The 18,803-nt window shown below is 37.8% G+C and overlaps 3 protein-coding genes across 11 annotated transcripts; 2 read left to right on the forward strand and 1 right to left on the reverse strand.

Moving 5' to 3' along the window:
- The first annotated feature begins 375 nt into the window (after positions 1-375).
- On the forward strand, positions 376-15,144 carry LOC147516795 (uncharacterized). Of its 9 annotated transcripts, XM_086589249.1 has the most exons (11): positions 376-615; positions 9,199-9,336; positions 9,438-9,504; positions 11,540-11,640; positions 11,717-11,864; positions 11,970-12,109; positions 12,557-12,816; positions 13,124-13,249; positions 13,423-13,512; positions 14,507-14,714; positions 14,947-15,144. In XM_086589249.1, the coding sequence occupies exons 7-10, from the start codon at positions 12,605-12,607 to the stop codon at positions 14,583-14,585; spliced, it is 507 nt and encodes a 168-aa protein (XP_086445375.1). In that variant the 5' UTR covers positions 376-615; positions 9,199-9,336; positions 9,438-9,504; positions 11,540-11,640; positions 11,717-11,864; positions 11,970-12,109; positions 12,557-12,604; the 3' UTR covers positions 14,586-14,714; positions 14,947-15,144. The 9 variants fall into 9 exon arrangements, with proteins under 9 accessions (XP_086445375.1, XP_086445374.1, XP_086445376.1 ...); XM_086589248.1 differs by lacking the exon at positions 9,199-9,336 and having other exon boundaries at positions 475-615; XM_086589250.1 differs by lacking the exons at positions 376-615; positions 9,199-9,336 and adding an exon at positions 1,684-1,821.
- On the reverse strand, positions 932-1,601 carry LOC147516796 (rhomboid-like protein 11, chloroplastic). Its single transcript, XM_086589255.1, has 3 exons — positions 1,430-1,601; positions 1,227-1,351; positions 932-1,113 (listed from the first exon to the last, which is right to left on the reverse strand). The coding sequence occupies exons 1-3, from the start codon at positions 1,599-1,601 to the stop codon at positions 1,024-1,026; spliced, it is 387 nt and encodes a 128-aa protein (XP_086445381.1). The 3' UTR covers positions 932-1,023.
- Positions 15,145-15,972: 828 nt separating the features above from the next.
- On the forward strand, positions 15,973-16,500 carry LOC147516797 (uncharacterized). Its single transcript, XM_086593378.1, has one exon. It carries the CDS (start codon positions 15,973-15,975, stop codon positions 16,498-16,500), a length of 528 nt encoding a protein of 175 aa, XP_086449504.1.
- The last annotated feature ends 2,303 nt before the right edge of the window (positions 16,501-18,803 follow it).

Consider the following 18,803-nt stretch of genomic DNA (forward strand, 5'->3'; position numbering starts at 1 on the left):
TTCGAGGGAGGAAAAGTAAAAGCTTTCTTGGAATCATACAAGGTGAAGCATTTCACATATGCGCCATATTATGCTCAGGGTAACGCACTACACCATAATAAGATATTTGCAACATGCACTTTTTTTGCTTTGCAACGGTTATTTACCCTTAGCAAGTTACCAACGTTAAATAAGCGTTGGCAATGTTGTAAAGCGTTGCTTTATTTGGGTGAATTTTCCAGATTTAATTGCCAACGCTTAAAAATCGTTGGAGAAGTGTTACAAATTAAAAACTTGAAAATTTCGCGAAAGAGGAAAACAAAAAAAATCGCGCTCTATTATTTTGGTCGAAATATAAAACATAACTTTCTTTCTCTCCTCTCACTCTCTCTCACCGCCGCATTTCAAGAGCCCTAAAATTGAAATTCTTTTTCCTCAAAATCATCGTCTCAATCCAATCCAGTTTAATATTATCATCTCGATCTAATTATCATCTCGATCCAATCCTGTTTACATACCAATCCAGTATATATTCTGTCTTGATTCCTTCAGAAACAAGATCGGGTTTTGTTGATTATTGGGAATTTACTAGTTGTTGTTCATTGGTTTTAGTTGGAATCCAGAGAAAAGCACGAGGTACGTACATTATTGTAAAATTTTATTTGAAAGGTATGATTTTTTTTTTTAATTGTGAATTTGGGTCTGGACTTTTGTTTTTATCTATGCGTGTGTGAGAATTGTTGGAAATTTTGAATTTTTTAAGGAGAGTTTTTGTTTGTGGTTTGTGTTTAGAATTATATCATAATTTCTTGGTTACTTTTAATGAACATGTCTAGTTAGAGGGTGAAAATCAGGAAGCAACTAAGTAAATTCAAAACTCAAATATTTAATTAAGGAAAAGTTACTTTAACAAATGACAACAATTGGAAAGCAAAAAAAAAGAAAAAAAAGAGAGATCGAAACATGCATTGAGTACATTACTACACTCTTGAGCGAGTTCTAATACAAATGTGGTAGCATACATCCTTCAAAAGTAAAGCGTCCTCACCAATTAAAATGACAGAAAGTTGCAGTCACAAATTGGTACCAAGTAGGGAAATTGTGGTACAAGTAAAGTGCCTTCATCTCCCGAAGCTGAAAAAGAATGAAGTATCTATCAGGTTGATAGACAAAAAAAGTAAAAATGGATATTAGCATTGACTTTACTGCATGAGATGTCTTAATAAAAGAAACATAGCTTACAGTACATGAAACCAATGATCAGCGACAAATATTCCAAGGTTAACTAGTATAATCCAGAATATCCCAGTCACGCCCTTTCCAGGTTTCTTTTTCCCATCACTCTTTCCAAGTTCCAACTGTGATACCAAGTCTAGTAAAAAGTAAAAATTAATCACAATATCATTCATTTTTCCAAGTAAATTAGTGAGAGAAGTAAAGAAGGAAGTACCTGAGTCGTTGAAGTTGCAGACGTGGCGAAATCTGACCGAGGAGCTGAGAAGAGTGTATATGTTTATGTTGAGGAGTCTTGGGGGTGAATTGAGTGAAGGAGAAATGGTGGGAAATTTGAATGGAGGAGGATGAGGAAAGATGAAAGAAAGTTTGAGTGGGATTTTCTTCATAGTTGCTGGAGCAATAAACTATGAAGAAAATATTTGGCATTCACAAAACTTTAATCAAAACAGTAGCCTTTTTTTGTTTTCTTTGCATAGTGATGAGTGTGTTGGGTTAATGGTTGAGAAAAAATCTGAACATATGCCTAGACATGATTATTTAACAAGGTTGAAAGGTGGGGATTTAGATTTGGGTTTGAGAATGGAGGCTATTGAATGGATTTCCAAGGTTGGTTCTGTGAAATGATTTTTTTTTTTTTTTTTTTTTTTTTTTTTTTATGAAATGGGATTTCTTTTCTATTAGATTTATGATTTATCTGAATTTGAAACCAATTAATATAATTTTATGTTTAGAATTATATCATAAGTTTGTGGTTTATGTATATCATAAATTATACATATGAAAAGTGAAAGTATGAGAAGATAACCAAGTACTCATGGACGTCACTGAACATAAACTACACCAAACCACTGTTGGGGATTACACCAATATCAATCGGTTCCCCCACTACACAGATAACTTGTATGAACACACTTCAACTCCAGATAAATCTCAAATATCACAAACTACCTATACTAACATGCCCAACTCGCATTTACAACTATTAACAACAATGATAATAATGTAAAAGCGAAAAAAGCAAAACCACAACACAAAGATTTACCGTGGTTCGCCAATGATGCCTACTTCCACAAGAGCCGTTCTTAATAAAGTAGGAAGGAAGATTACAATCTCTCCTTACGTCTCTCACCTTACTAGATCACTCTTATCTCTTTACGAGGGTTGTATCTCAGTAAAGGTTCTCTCTTTGTTTTAGTCCGGATTCCAATCCTTCCGACTTGTCCGGTTAGGTTTTTCCAAAACCTTGTTTTTGGTTTTATCTCCAAAACCAAATTTCGCGGTAATCTTGTAGCAAGGCCCACAAAAATTATGCTCGAAAGCGCTGGCGCTGGCTCTCGAAGCCTTGAAGTCGCAATAAGACTGGAAGTTGCGCTGGCGCTGGCCACTTTGAGCTGGTCGCCTCTATGTTATCGAACTCGAACTCTGGCGCCGCTTTCATCCGAAGCGCCTCTGGCGCTCCTCGACTTGTCGCGATGCGAATTAAACTTGTTTCTCTCCATCCCCAGCTCTCCTCATGTGAGGGATAACTCCAACAATCTCCCCCGAGCGGTGAGGGGGGATACCTCCATGCAATTGCCAAATCAATCAGAGGAGTGTCTTTTGCCATTCCGCAATAAAGACAACAAACATCAAACTTACCTTTCGGTAAGACTTTGGTCATCATATCCGACCCGTTCTTGTCGGTATGGATCTTCTCGATACACAAATGCTTGTCCTCGAAAGTACTCTCTAATCCAATGATAACGCGCGTGTATGTGCTTGGATCTAGAATGAAAACTTCGGATTCTTGCTCAAGTGGATGGCGCCCGACCGTCGGGTCACATAGAACTACAAATTGTTTCGCTTTAGCCCTAGTTCGTCGAAGAACCTCTTCATCCATAGCAACTCTTTGCAACACTTCGATGGCTGCAATATACCGGGCTTCTCACAGTGGTGGAGAGGGCAACACACTTTTGCAACTTAGATTGCCAAGAAACCGCTCCCCGCGCAAAGTAACCCGGATAACCGGAGGTGGACTTCATCGAAATCAACATCACCGCCATGTCCATCGGTGTAGCCTTCAAGTAAGGGCTTACTTCCACCAAAGCACAAACATGATTTGGAAGTGCCTTTGAGATATCTCAATATCCACTTAACACCTTCCCAATGTTCTTTACCGGATTTGACAAAATCGCTTACCACCCCAACGGGCGAAAAGCAATATCCGGTCTAGTACACACCATGGCATACATCAAACCGCCCATCATGGATGCATAAGGAATCTTTTCCATCCGACTCGCTTCATGCTCACCCTTAGGACACATCTCTTTGGTCATGCGGAACCGCCAAGCGGATTAACCGACTAGCTTCGCTTTGATCCATGTTGAATCTCTTCAACACCTTTCTCAATGTAGCTTTCTTGAAAGCCACAACTTCCCACTCTTTCTCACACGAAAGTGATCCGCATCCCAAGTATCTGCTTTGCTTGACCCAAATCCTTCATCTCAAAGGACTTACTCAAGTCTTTCTTCAAACTTGATATCTTGTTGATGTTTGGGCCAACTATCAACATATCATCCACATACAAAGAATAAAGACAATGAAAATCTCCATCCGGAAATCTCAACAAACGCGACAATGATCTGGAAGCGGACTTCTTGTATCCTTGCTTCACCATAAAGGAGTCAAACTTTATGTACCATCGCCTCTGTGCTTGCTTCAACCCATACAAGCTCTTTATCGGCTTTGCATACTAGGTGCTCCTTGCCTTTGACCTCAAACCCTCCTCGTCGGTCCATGTAGACATCTTCTTCAAGGTCTCCATGAAGAAAAGCCGTCTTGACATCTAGTCGCTCAACCTCTAGGTTCATCATACTTTGCGGCCATACCCAATACCACCCGGATAGAAGTCATCTTCACTACAGAGAGAAAATCTCATCAAAGTCAATTCCTTTCCTTTGACCGAATCCCTTCACAACAAGGCGAAGCTTTGTGCCTTGGGTGAGATTGTTCTCCCTCATGCTTGACTTTGTATATCCACTTATTCTTGAGAAACTTTCTCCCCCGGGTTTTCTCAACTAACTTCATAAGTGTGATTCTTATGCAAAGAATCTATCTCGCCATGCATGGCCTTCAACCATTTTTCTTTGTGCGTACCTTCAAGTGCCTCTTGATAGTACATAGGTTCTCCACCATCCGATAGTAGCACGCACGCATTATGTGGTGGATACCCGGTTGAAGCTAGTCTCTCTCTGTCGGACCTCCTTGCCCCATCTGGCCGGTGCCTCGTGGAGGATGCACTTCGCTTGCTCGGTGGTGGGTTCATGCATCTCATCCGCATCTTCTATACCAATAGGTTCTATCCCATCATGAAGCAATAGGATTCTCATCATGAGCTTCAAACTCATGGTTCTCTCAGATTCTCAATGCCTTCGCGACGTTCCACGGTAGGAACTTCGGTTCTCAATCAACAAGATCATTGGTGAAAGCCTGTAGCTTCTCACCCTCCTCAAAGTCTGCTATGGTTTGGTCTTCTAAGAACACAACATCTCGACTTCGGATTACCTTCTTGTTGATCGGATCATAGAGTTTGTAACCAAACTTTTCATCTTCATAACCCAGAAAAATGCACTGCTTGGCTTTGTCATCAAGCTTGGATCTCTCATCCTTCGGAATATGCACAAATGCCCTCGCACCCAAATACCCCAAGTATCCATAATCAACATCTCTCGCCCGACCATACTCTCTCGGATAATCACTATTCGAGGCTTTGTTTGCGACAGGTTGATCACATGCACGGTACAGACGCGCATTGCTTCTACCCAAGAGCTTCTAGGTAGCTTAGAGTGAGATAGCATGCATCTCATCCTCTCTACAATGGTACGGTTCATTCTCTCTCTCGCTATTCCATTCGTTGCGGTGTCTTGGGGAACGGTGCGCTCATGACGAATCCCATGACTCGCAATACTCTTCAAATGGCCCAATGTACTCACCCCCATTATCCGGCGAATACACTTCAACAACTTCCCAGTCTCTCTTTCCACCATGTCAGGAATTTCTCAAACACGCCAAGTACTTCATCCTTGGTCTTCGGACTATAGGCCCATATCTTTCTTGACGATCATCAATGAATGTCAAAGTCTGCGAAAGCTCCCCGGTGGGACTTCACTCTCATAGGACCACATAAGTCCGTGTGCACTAGCTTCAAGGCGATGTGTCCTTTTCGTGGAGACGGGAATCTTTGGAAAGACACCCCGTGTTGCTTTCCTACCAAACAATGAGTACATGTATTTAAATGTGTACCTCTAATGTCCGGCATGGCCTTTTGCTTAGCAAGAACTTCCATCCCTTTTATGCCCATGTGACCACGATCTCTTGTGCCACGCCGATTCGGATGAAGCTTCTTCTTTTCGCGCGATTCGCTTCGCTTTACACAAACTAGCCTGTGTTTTGTAAAGAGAGCAAGTTTTTCCTCCTCTGCTACAATGGAACCTCTGCTCGGTTTCCATACCCGCTACCAAACGAGTTTACAAAGCCATCGCATCTAATTTCCCAAATTTAAATTAGGCTTAACCGTATGTCGTGGGACATGTCTTACATCCTTGAGTGTCAAGGTGTAGCCGACATTGGTTTCTACATGAACATCTCCAATGCCTATAATCTTGAGACTCCATCGTTACCCATCCTCACTTCACCATATTCACCATACCGTAGGTAGTGAAGAATCCCCAATCGCGGTGTGGCGTGATATGATGCTCAGTATCTATCACCCACTCAGATCGACATGAGGTACTAAGACAAAGACACACCACATCTCGACACAATTCCCATTAGGGTCATTGACTAGTGCGGTAGTATCTGCCTCACTGTTTTCGTTCCTCGCACCATGTCTTCATGTACCGCGGTTATTCTTCTCATCCCTCTTCGATTGTTCGCGACTCATATCCGAAGTGGCCTTTGGTGGCACAATAGTAACATTGCCTCTCCGCCTTTAGGAGTTCTAGCTTCACCCCTAGATTTATTCATCATCACCTCTAGAACGAGATGGTTTTCTGTTTTGACCTCTCCCCGTTTCTCGGAAAAGGATCTCTCGAGTGAAGAAGAGCCGCTTCTTGCACTCCTTCTAGTCTCCTCATTCAACAAAGACGTGGTAGCCATCTCCATGGTAACAATTCCATCCTTGGCTGCTCCATGTAGAGAAACCGCTAATGTCTCCCAACTTTCGGAAGAGAGCCTAATAGAAACAAAGCCTCAACTTCGCCTCCCAAATTGATCTTCATCAAATGCATCCGATTGATGATATTCTCACTTCATTAAGATGCTCGGACATTGAAGAACCTTCTTGGTACTTCGTGGTTCCGCAAACTTCTTAACGACTAGCACTTTGTTTCCACCCGACTTCCTCTCATACAGTCTTCGAAGTTTCTTCCACGATCGGGCGTAGTCTCTTAGGCCACATGGTGAAAGACACCGGCCGTCAATCCACCGCCTAATGTATCCAATCGCTTTTTGCTTTTTCCACTTTCGGCATCGCTCTTTTCTTTTACGGTTTTACTCCCTCATTCTCAATGGGAAGTGCCAAGTCCTTGCAAGATAGCAAGTCTTCCATCTTGGCCTTCCGGATGGTGTAGTTCTTCCTATTCGGGACTCATCATACGAAAGTGTTCACGGAATGGTCCATCTCTACAAGTTATTTAACCTCAAATCTTCTCTCAGGAATTTCGTCAAACACCTTCTGACCAAGATTCGGATAACACCCTAGGCTATTCTAACCTGGCTCTGATACCACTTGTTGGGGATTACACCAATATCAATCGGTTCCCCCACTACACAGATAACTTGTATGAACACACTTCAACTCCAGATAAATCTCAAATATCACAAACTACCTATACTAACATGCCCAACTCGCTAAACAACTATTAACAATAGATAATAATGTAAAGCAGTAAAAGCAAACCACAACACAAAGATTTACCGTGGTTCGGCCAATGATGCCTACTTCCACAAGAGCCAGTTCTTAATAAAGTAGGAAGGAAGATTACAATCTCTCCTTACAGTCTCTCACCTTACTAGATCACTCTTATCTCTTTCTTCGGGTTGTATCTCCTCAGAAAGGTTCTCTCTCTTTGTTTTAGTCCGATTCCAATCCTTCCGACTTGTCCGGTTAGGTTTTCCAAAACCTTGATTTTTGGTTTTATCTCCAAAACCAAATTTCAAGGTATCTTGTAGCAAGGCCCACAAAATTATATGCATGAGCCGCGGGCTCACTCGAAATGAAGTCAGCCAAGAAGACCTGAAGCCGAAGCTGGTCGCCTCTATGTTATCGAACTCTCGGCGGCGCTGGCTCCGACTTGTGCGATGCGAATTAATTCTTGTTTCTCTCGGCTCCGGTTTCTCTCATGTGAGGGATAACTCCAACAACCACCACACTTGTTTGCTCACATTGGAATTGGTTCAACTATCTACTGCTGAAAATCTGAAAGTTCAAATCACGAACACAGAGTAACCTCAAGACGCGTCTATCTTGAGGAGGCCAAGTGTCTTTTGTAATTGTGAAGTAGAGAAATTCTTCATCAATGCATGCTCATACAAACGGAAATAGACTTTGAAAGATTAATAAATTATTGACTAATTAATGGTTTGTGTTTAGAATTTATCAAATAATCTCTTAAGTACGATGATGTTCATCTGTTGTCTCCTCTCTTTTTTTTACTGAAATGATCATCATTTAAAGATTCTGTTTTAAGAGTAAGTTTATAGTTACAGCTATTTGCTCTACCTTTGAATAGATCTTCTCATGTGTGATGGGTTGCCAGACACTGTCGGTCTAATTTTTACCAGATTCTAGCATATCAACACTGTCGATTTGTGTTTTGGGTATTCCATTGCTAACTTAAGTGCAAGGTAAATTAAGCCCTGGTGTTTGGTGAAAATAAACTCCACACCATGCTTGTGAACCTCATAAAATTTCAAGTCAGTTGAAATAAGGGGTTTGACTTGCTTAGTTTTGTGGAATTCTAAAACAGAAATAGAAGGGAACCATCAATCGACATGAGTGAAAACAATGATGTCTTCTATATTAAATTTTGAAAATGCGTTATTTCAAGAATCTCAGGCAAATCTTTAAAATACCCAAAATCCCTATAGACTCCACGTTGCATGCAAGAGTTTTCGGGTGATGCTTATGTAACCATAATGGCGCAGTGTAGAACCCTTCTTTATCAGATTTTCTAACCCCACGAACACCTCGAAGATGACAGATTAGTTTTAGAGTAGTTAACTTGCTGTGTTTCCATGCTAACGATAACCATTCTACAAGATTTTGAGGTGGGGTGTCAGGGACAATGTGGAAAAAGAAATCCAGGCATGGATTGCCTGTAGACATGAAAGTTGGTGATAGGTTTTCAGTTAAGCCCCTGGGTGGGTTTGGTTCGTTGAAATCTTCCATGAAAGTGTCGTCCATGTTGGAAGAACACGATGATGAAGGGTTGTTTTCATGGAGTTTTGGTGGGCCTATGAGTTGAAACGAAGGAGCAGCCATGTTTTGGTTTTCTGTGTTGATGAATTTGAGGGGAGATCTCGTTTTCTTGTTTTGGTGAAATCAATCGAGGAGAGTTGTGAGATGCTGTGATTTTTTTGGGCTAGTTTTATAGAGGTATGGAATGCGTGGGATACAAGGAAATTGCTTAGGCCCCAAGGAGAAACTTAAGGCTAATGGGAATTGGGCACGTGGATATTAGTAGTCAGTATGATTTTATAACTGTTGGTTGGTGTTTCTATAAAACGGGTTCTAACTCTGCAACTCGTAATTTACCTACTAAATGCATTGCAATTTGCACATTTGACCGACTAAAACCATGGATTTGCTTTTCATATGTACTTAGGTGTACAACAAAAGGAACATTACAATATTACATTAGGTAGTTGGAATGTAAGACCTGTACACTTAATTTGTGGAAAATGGATCTAATTTATTAAAATTTATTGTGATTTGTGAGACAGGCTATTGAAAAGAATGTTGCAAGTGAAAAGAATGTTGTAAGTGAAAAGAACTAAGGACGTGTTTGACTGATAGGAAAGAATTTTACACGTTCGTTTAATAAGCCTAGAACTTCATTTCTCCTTCGCTCTGCTGATTATGTATGTATCTATACTGCCTTCACTGCTAGTTAGCTTAGCTTTATTTGTTAGGAAGTTTCAGTTGTATATCTGTATCTAAATATTGTCTCTTACTTTTACAGTGTTAAAAAGCAGGAGCATACATCATTACAGAACTTGACTGAATACTAGCTGATCTACTCATTCCAGGTAATTTTAATACTTGCTTCTTGAAGAAATAGTTTGCCTCTTATTTGTATGACTGTATCTGGTTAATTAACCAACCAGCTTGGCTGATACACGCACAAAAACACAGTTGTGAGATGTTGGATCTTTAACTTCTCTTTAGATAACAACTAACTCAGGGATGGTCAGTCTCCACATCCTCATATGTAGTTGCTACTTGCTAGTAGATTAACTTAGTAGATCATCACATGATTGCAGACTGATCTAGAATACATGAACCCCCAGAGATTTGATAGAAACTCTACTTCAGTATAAGTAATTAGCTAGAAAATGTCAAAACTATAATAAGGATTTGCACCCCCATTTTTTTTTCATAATTTCTATTATTGCACCCTTATATGATCAATTATGAGTTGTATATGCTCCTGCTCCTAGTATTAATGCGTTGAAACAATCGTGTATATTAAATTTGTATATTTTCAAAATATGATATCTTATGTTCTTGTTTGTTTAGTCTTATTATGGTTATAAGGTTATGTTCTTGTTTTAAGAATTCTAGATATTAGGTGCTCATCAGCTAATGGGAGTCCAAAGTCTACAACTATTGTTCATAAAAACCAAACGGATTCTTTAACTACGGCCTACGAGTGACCTTAAGTGTACGCTGGATGGCAAACTTGGTTCGGCAAACTTGGTTCCAAACTTTATTTAAGTAATATATACTCATCCCAAAAAAATACAACATTGAAAATCATATACTACCTAACATCAGCCATCATTCCATCAACGCATTTTAGTTACAAACATGCATTATTAAGTCCACTACCATACTAAAATCATACTTTTGCCATTTTCTTATAACAAGCTATGCCACCTTCCAACTAACATTATCCTAACAAATAAATAACAGCAAAAAGACAAATATACCCATACTAATCATTTTTAGTTCTTTCTAAATTTATGAAAATGAGTAACTGACAACTGAGCTCTAGTACGATATTTCCATCTCTAATAATTATTACACAAAAGCTTACCAGAGAAGGGAGAGACCGGAGGAGTACTAGACCCAGTTGGTGAAATAGGTGGTGATCCATTTCCTTGAGCTGGTTTTATAATCATGATCCTTCGTGTAACTTTCATTGCTTCCTCCTTTAATTCCTCACCGTACGATTTTTCATTCCCCACTTCCAATTCCTTGGTGGAATTTTGTCGTGAGCTAAAAGTGGGGAATTTTCAAAGCTTGCCAAGGCCATGTTCCGGTTGTGGACCGGCAACAGTGTCATCCCAAAGATGGTCTAGTAGACTCATGTCTCCACTTTAACTTATGTTACTTGAAAACTACAATTAGGTTATATCGCCAAGAGTTATATGAAGCATGCTAGGTTTTTGTGTAAATAGGTTTGTTGCGGGGTTCCATAATGAAATCTCCTTGCTTAAACGAAAGTGTAAACAAATTATGCCATCACAAGAGGCCACCATATCTAGAGTAGCAATATCGCCATTGTCATCCTCACAATGGTCGATGTACTTGCCACTACTATCACAATAGCATGGTAAATCTAAATTTACGGACTCCTCAAGTTTTTCATCGGTACACAATTTGACGTCGACTGAGTATTGATAGCTGCTGTTGCTTGAAGTTTTCTTATGTTCAGTGGTGAAACAGTGATGAATTATATGTGGTTGTTTAGATAAAGATATGTCGACTGAGGGTTTGACGGCGGTGCCTGCCTAAGGTGGTAGTATAACCTAATGTTACGGCAGATTAAATCAATTTTTCTTTGTTAGTATTCTTTGTAAATGGTGTGCTACTGGTAAGCTTTCGTATAATATGCTAAGGTGAAGTAAAGTAATCTAACTTCTGAAATATCTGTTGGGTATTAATCGTCTAAATTTTGTCACAAGTGTAATGTGATTTCTTTTAATCACAAGTCTAATTTTAATCACAATTCTTGGATGTGATTTCTAATGTTGCACACCTGAGACATCCCAATATTGTAACACTTGTCGGATACTGTGTGGAACATGGGCAACATCTTCTTGTGTATGAGTACATCAGGAATTGGTCACTTGAAGATGCACTACATTTCAATGTACATGATCGTCTTACCTGGATTGCATGCATAAGGATTGCCCTTTCCATAGCCCCCGAGGGTTGCAGTAAGTAATGCTAATGCTGTTTTTTATTTTTTTTTATTTTTTATTTTTTATTTAATGGAAAATTTGTGCTATACAGATATTTGCATTCCAACTACTTGCCACATGTGGCCCACTGCAATTTAAAGGCTGCTAATATCTTACTTGATAGTGAGTTTATGCCTCATCTCTGCGACTGTGGGCTAGCTGTTTTGAGGTCTCTCACAAGCAATAGTGTTAAGCTTAAGGTAAGCAATTTGAACAGAAATCATATCCTAATCAAGTTGTATACAAAATAAAAGGCGGTATATAAGCTTGCCCATCTCAGTGATTAGCATATGTTTGCACCACAGGCTTCTGAGCTGGCTATTAGTTGCATGGGCTACACTGCTCCAGAAAACAGCCAACCCGGAGTAGATCAACTGGAGAGTGATATCTATGCCTTCGGTGTGTTGCTTTTGGAGCTTCTAACAGGAAGGAAACCATTTGACAGGTGTCTTGGCCTTCTCACCCCCCTAAGTTACATGTGAACTTGTTTTTGTTCTATTTAAGTGATCGTGTTGTATTTGCCTCCAGTCCACTCTGGTTGTAGTTTTTTTTTTTTTTTTTTTTCTTGGTAAAGTTCAATTGAACTCCTTCGGAAATCAAGTTGCAACTTGATAGAAGTTGCAAATGATGATCGTGTGTAACAAGATGTTACTAGACCATGATAAGACATGTCCCTTAAATTACAAGTTTATCACAATTACACATAAAGTTCGTAAAGCCCACTCTCCAAAAGCTTGCACACGCACTAGCCAAATGAACAAAGCCTCTTTTACCTCTTTCACTATCTTGTGAGATTTAGTCATCAAACCATGATACAAATGCTCCTATTTTGATTAATTTCTTTCGTCCTAGCTAATCTGTTAGCTCTTATCATGTTTATTTATATTGTTAGGGTCTGCCTAGTGATGGAGTTATTGAGCGCGCAGATTCGTACAAGCACATGTCTGTGATAGTTGAACTGAAGTCTGTCGAACTACTTGTTGATCTTATGCGGTTCCCTGGCCAGCTAATACTCTGTTCAACCAGGGCAATCTTCATGTCTCATATTGCTGCTGCAAGGGAAAGTGACTCTGCTGAGAATGACTCCTGTGATTCTCCACTTGAACCGAACAGTCCCCTTTATGGATATGCAGATAGAGCAGACGCCGAGTGGTACGAATATTATACTCCCTGGCCTTTTCTTCTATCAGAATATGAGTTTAATCAGCAGTTCATAACCCAAAATAGAAAGAGAATGGTCAGAAACCTTCTTCAGTAATAGCACAAGAAACCCTGCCTATAGAAGGACTCCATCTCCTTTCACTAGGCAAACAACTTCAGATAATAAAATCTAACTTGCAAAATAAAAATAACTGCCCTTCCCCACCCCCCGCCCCGATTTATATCTACTCTTTGTTCTGAGATGCTTATGCTTTTTATCTTTGTATCTTCTGGCCAAAATGTGTCCATTTTATTGCAGTCTTGAACACGATGAGGCAATTCAACCCTTGCACCAACAGAGACTAGAAGCATCTTCAAATGTAGCAGGTCCTTCATTACGTAACGTAATGTTGCGGCCCACAACTTCTTTGGACCGAAATCTAAGGTAGGGTTACTCGTAATGGTTGCACATCTAATCAGAAATAATTTTGAATTACCCCTGACATTCTGTTCACAGTCTTTCTGGACTATGTTTCCATCTTAGTGCATTTATCCGTTGTTGTGAATGCTAAAGTTAATTTTACAAGACTGTAACTTAATCTCTTTTCACTGAAGCAGTTTATCACATAGTGAACCCAATATTGCCAACACTTTTTGGCGTCGAAGTCGGAGGAAAGTTATTGCGGAACAACGGACCGCTAGTTCAAGGTCTCTCTTTCTCACCCTTTTTTTTTCATTATTATAATTACTTTGTTAAATTTCTCTTAGTACGAGTCTATTTGCTTTGCTTATGTAAGTTATGCCCTGATACATTTGAATACTTCAAGAAATATTGGAAGTTTCGTCTTGTTTTGCTGTATATGACAAGAATTTTAGAACTTCCATTTCAAACTGTTGTGAGATAAACAATTGGTATAAATCCTGGGGCCTTTCCACTCATTTTCAATCGATTTTCAGTTGGCTGCTCCAAAGTTTGTATGGTATGAAAGCAGGCTATGTTTGCTAAATGCTCCATGTCACACATTAGAATAAAAGTCCATGTTTTAGGGTCAAGTCCCCCCACACATGAGGGGGCGTGTTGAGATAAATAGTCCCACATCGGTAGTTTAAAGTCATGTATCAAAATATAATATAAATATGGTGATTTATAGAAAAGTTTATTCATCATTTGCATCAACACTAATTATTCCTTCAAATACTAATCACCGTTGGTTATTTGGTGATATTCAATGGTTAAGTCTTTCTTTTGGCTAGATATGACTTATGAGAAGTTATGTTTGAAGGTAAAAAGTGGTATGTTCTAAATATACAATAAGTCGTTGATATAGGAATCTATTTGCTTTTGTGTCCTTCTCTCCTGATTTGTTTATAAAGTGGCTTGAGAACTAGGGTGTGTTTGATTGCATGAGGGAATTTGCACCACTGAATCCCACATTTTATTTAGTGCAATTCTCAAGAGATAGGAATCATATATAGGAACGTCTACGGAGAAGTTGTATGGGAATTCTTATATTAGGAGGGCATGAAAGACTTTTCTAAGGGAAATGATCCTTTGATTGGTAATCTCCTATTTACTCATTAGTTTTTCTTTTTCTATCGATAAAGGTCTTGTATGTTAATTGCTATTGAATCAAGTTCATTTGTATATCTGATGAGATTTGCATAAGTGAGCTAATTCATAATATATTTATGTGGACTTTAGGAAATCTATTTTTGAGTCATGGGTACAGGACCCTTTACATGTAAGACCTATCACTCGTGCAAGTTCTTTCTTAGCTTGATATATAAATCATTTTGTTGTCGTTCGGTGTATTGTGTACGGTATCGATTTTATGAAAGGAAAAACAAGAAGGCCAAAAGAATTGCTTCCCAATCTGATGAGTCATGCTCACTTCAAGCTCCTCGTTAAGGTAAAAACTTAAACCCCACTCTCTATTTTCTCAATTTTCAACTCATCAAGTTACTATAAGGTTTTCTTTTTATGCACCGATTTTATGTAATCATTGTTTATGTCATCGAGATATGGGAGTAGACAACAAATGGTCTATCTTTGGGGGTGGTCAAGTAATTAATTGCATGAATTTAATTAGTATGATTGTTTTTCTGAGTTCATTATTTGTTTTGTGATTTTTTTGGAATTAGATGGGCTTTGTGGAGCGGCACTAGGATTTATATTGAGTGAAGTCATCGTCACTAATGCTTGTTATTGCATTTTGAAGATTCGGAATTGCTTGGAAAATCGTATAGAAATTTGTAACTCTTAGTAAATCTGAATTTGTAACCCTCAAAACTCTTTTGAAGTTATATATATATGATTCAATGTATATAATATTTTTTTCATGCGTTTGCTTGTGTTTATTTTACTTGTCAAATGGTGTGAAAAAGTATTAATTGCATGAATTTAATTAGTATGATTGTTTTTCTGAGTTCATTATTTGTTTTGTGATTTTTTTGGAATTAGATGGGCTTTGTGGAGCGGCACTAGGATTTATATTGAGTGAAGTCATCGTCACTAATGCTTGTTATTGCATTTTGAAGATTCGGAATTGCTAGGAAAATCGTATAGAAATTTGTAACTCTTAGTAAATCTGAATTTGTAACCCTCAAAACTCTTTTGAAGTTATATATATATGATTCAATGTATATACTATTTTTTTCATGCGTTTGCTTGTGTTTATTTTACTTGTCAAATGGTGTGAAAAAGTATTGGTAATTTTATTTGCTTCTATATGAAACCAGGAGGTGCAGGTTTAGGGCATGAAAAAAATTAAAATAATTTTTTTTACTATATCAACACATTAGTAACGGTTGTAAACCGTTGTAAAGCAAAAAATAAATATTAAAGCATCATCAATAATCGTTACAAATCAAACTACGCAATGCTTTTTAATCGTTAGTAATAGTCACTCTGCAACGGTTAATAATCGTTGAAAAATTTGGTTTGCAACATTTTTTAACCGTTAGTAATTGTCACTCTGCAACGGTTAATAACCGTTGGAAAATTTTGTTTGCAACGCTTTTTAACCGTTGCAAAAATTTCCAACACTTTACCCACGCCCTATTTGCAACGCTTAAAAAGCATTGCGAAAATTACTTACAACGGTTTTTTGCAGTTGCAAATAGCCTGTTATGGTGTAGGGGCAAGCAAAAGCAACAAATAAAACAATTATGGATAATATCAAGAAAAAGCTAGAAGACAAGAAAGGTCTCTGGGTGGATGAATTAAATAGCGTTCTATGGGCTTATAGAACGACACCTCGAACTGCCACAGGTGAATCTCATTTTACATTAGCTTATGGAATGGAAGAAGTAACCCCATCAGAAATGGTGGTATCGACATCCAGAACCAAAGTCTTAACGAATGGCCAAAATAATGAAGTAATGGCAGCAGAAGTCCTCAATCTCAAGGAAACAAGAGATCAAGCAAGACTAAGGCTCGACACATACCATCGGCAGCTCAGAAAAGCTTTCAGCAAGAAAGTGAGAGAAAGACATTTTCAAGAAGGGGATTTGGTCTTGAAAATGGTTACTCAAGCAACTAAAGAGAAAGGGGTTGGCAAACTAGCACCAAGCCTAGATGAGCCTTATATCATTCACAAAGTGGGAATCAATGGAGTTTACTACTTAAAAATGGCTGAAGGTGTAATATTACCAAAGACTCAAAATATAAGCAATTTGAAAGCAATTTATCAATAAAGAATATTCTAAGTATCATGATGTATTTTTTCGAAGTTATACATTCAATAAACATATTGTTATTTCCAAAAGCAATATCTATACAAGTATCCCAGATCCTCGTATCTCTAGAATTATATGTTGATAACAGGTCAAACAAAAAACCCTGGTGATCTATTGATCCTCATCTCGATACCAGGTCAAACAAAAACCCTAGTGATCTGTAGATCTTCATCTTGATACCAGGTCAAACTAAAATCCTGGTGATCTGTAGATCCTCATCTATATACCAGGTCAAACGAAAACCCTGGTGATTTGTAGATCCTCATCTCGATACCAAGTTAAAAAATCCAGTTCTTGGTAGCAATGTTGAGTTCGGGTAAAAAAATCCAGTTCTTGGCAGCAATGTCAAGTTCAGGTAAAAAAATCTAGTTCCTGGTAGCGATGTCGAGTTCGGCTAAAAAAATCCAGTTCTTGGCAGCAATGTCGAGTTCGGGTAAAAAAATCCAATTCTTGACAGCAATGTCGAGTTCGAGTAAAAAAATCTTGGTATTGGCAAGAAATGTCAATATGAGGTCAAGATCGTGAAGAAAATCCTGGTATGGGCGAAAATAGCGATATCAGGTCAAAAGCGTGATGATACCAAGATCAGGTCAAGAATCATTTTGAGCTGCAATCAAATAAGCTCAATGAAAATCCTGGCATTGGTGGTGACGTAGGCTCGATACCAGGTCAAAGAACAAAGGGGAAAACACTAAAGGTATGTAGCACAAGGGACACTATCTTGGAAGGGAATAGTGTCGGAATTGTATTTTGTTTCCAAAATTATTACAAGTTGCCATTTGATAATATTTGTAAATAGAATACCATTAGAATTTTAGTTTTTTTGGTTATTGCAGTGAAGAAAAAGTAATATGATAATATTTCATGTAAAAACAAAGCTGTTTTTATTATTATTCAATTTTTCAAAAGTAAACAGAACATTAGGAAAATAAAAGAACGTAATGAGAAAATCAATCTTCATCCTCATCATCTACATCTTCATCTTCATCTTCATCATAATTTTCATCTTCATCTGCCTCGTCATTATTTTTTTCGTAATAGTACGTGTCTCGAAGCCATTCATCATCTTCTTCTTTTTCTTCTTCTTCTTCGTCTTCTTTTTCTTTTTCTTCTTCTTCTTCATTTTCTTCTTTATCTGCTTCTTTGTCTGAATATTCACTAGTAGGGCAATCTGACCAGTAAGACCATTTGGGGATAGCCATGAAAATAACTTAAGAGAGGAAGAAGTATGTGAGAAGAGACATTGTTTTAAGAAATTTTGTTTATAAAACGCAGGTTACTCTCATATAGTTTAAGGATGGGTTTTCTATAGAAGTAAGAAAGTGTAAAAACGGGGAAACTTAATGGTGATTAGTAAGAAAATGAGGAAATTTAATGGTGATTACTAAGAAAACGAGGAAAATTAATGAAAAAGCAATTCTTGGTTATCTGTGTGTGCGACAGTTTAAGATTTAAATGATAATTTACTACATGGTTGGGTTTTGAGCCAGTTGGCTTAATTTATTTATTATTGTTAAATGTGAATTTTTATATTAAGTAAATGTTATAAGGTCCATTACCAAATTTGTGTTCAGGCAAGGTTACGAGTTCGAATCCTGGTATCGGTACCAGGTCAAATAAAAAATCCTGGTAATCTATAGATCTTCATCTCGATACCAGGTCAAAAATTATGGATCAAAGACAACAGTATCTATACATATATATCAATCTCGAAGATATGATATCAATTGATACTGCTTTTAATTGGAGTGGTATCGAAAGTCGAATTTTCTTTTCAAAATATTGCTAAGTGTCAATTGATACTGCTTTTAATTAGAGTGGTATCAAAAGTCAAATTTTCTTTTCAAAATATTACTAAGTATCAATTGATACTGCTTATAATTGGAGTGGTATCGAAAGTCAAATTTTCTTTTCAAAATATTACTAAGTATCAATTGATAGTGCTATTATTTGGAGTGGTATAAAAAATCGAATTTTCAATTCAAAATATTACTAAGTATCAATTAAAACTGCTTTTAATTGGAATGGTATCGAAAGTCGAATTTTCTTTTCAAAATATTACTAAGTATCAATTGATACTGCTATTATTTGGAGTAGTATCGAAAGTCAAATTTTTGATTCAAAATATTATTAAGTATCAATTGATACTGCTTTTATTTGGAGTGGTATCGAAAGTCAAATTTTATTTTCAAAATATTACTAAGTATTAATTGATACTGCTTTTAATTGGAGTGGTATCGAAAGTTAAATTTTCTTTTCAA

Source organism: Coptis chinensis, chromosome 2, assembly GCF_015680905.1.
Source record: "Coptis chinensis isolate HL-2020 chromosome 2, ASM1568090v1, whole genome shotgun sequence".
NCBI classification, from domain to species: Eukaryota; Viridiplantae; Streptophyta; class Magnoliopsida; order Ranunculales; family Ranunculaceae; genus Coptis; species Coptis chinensis.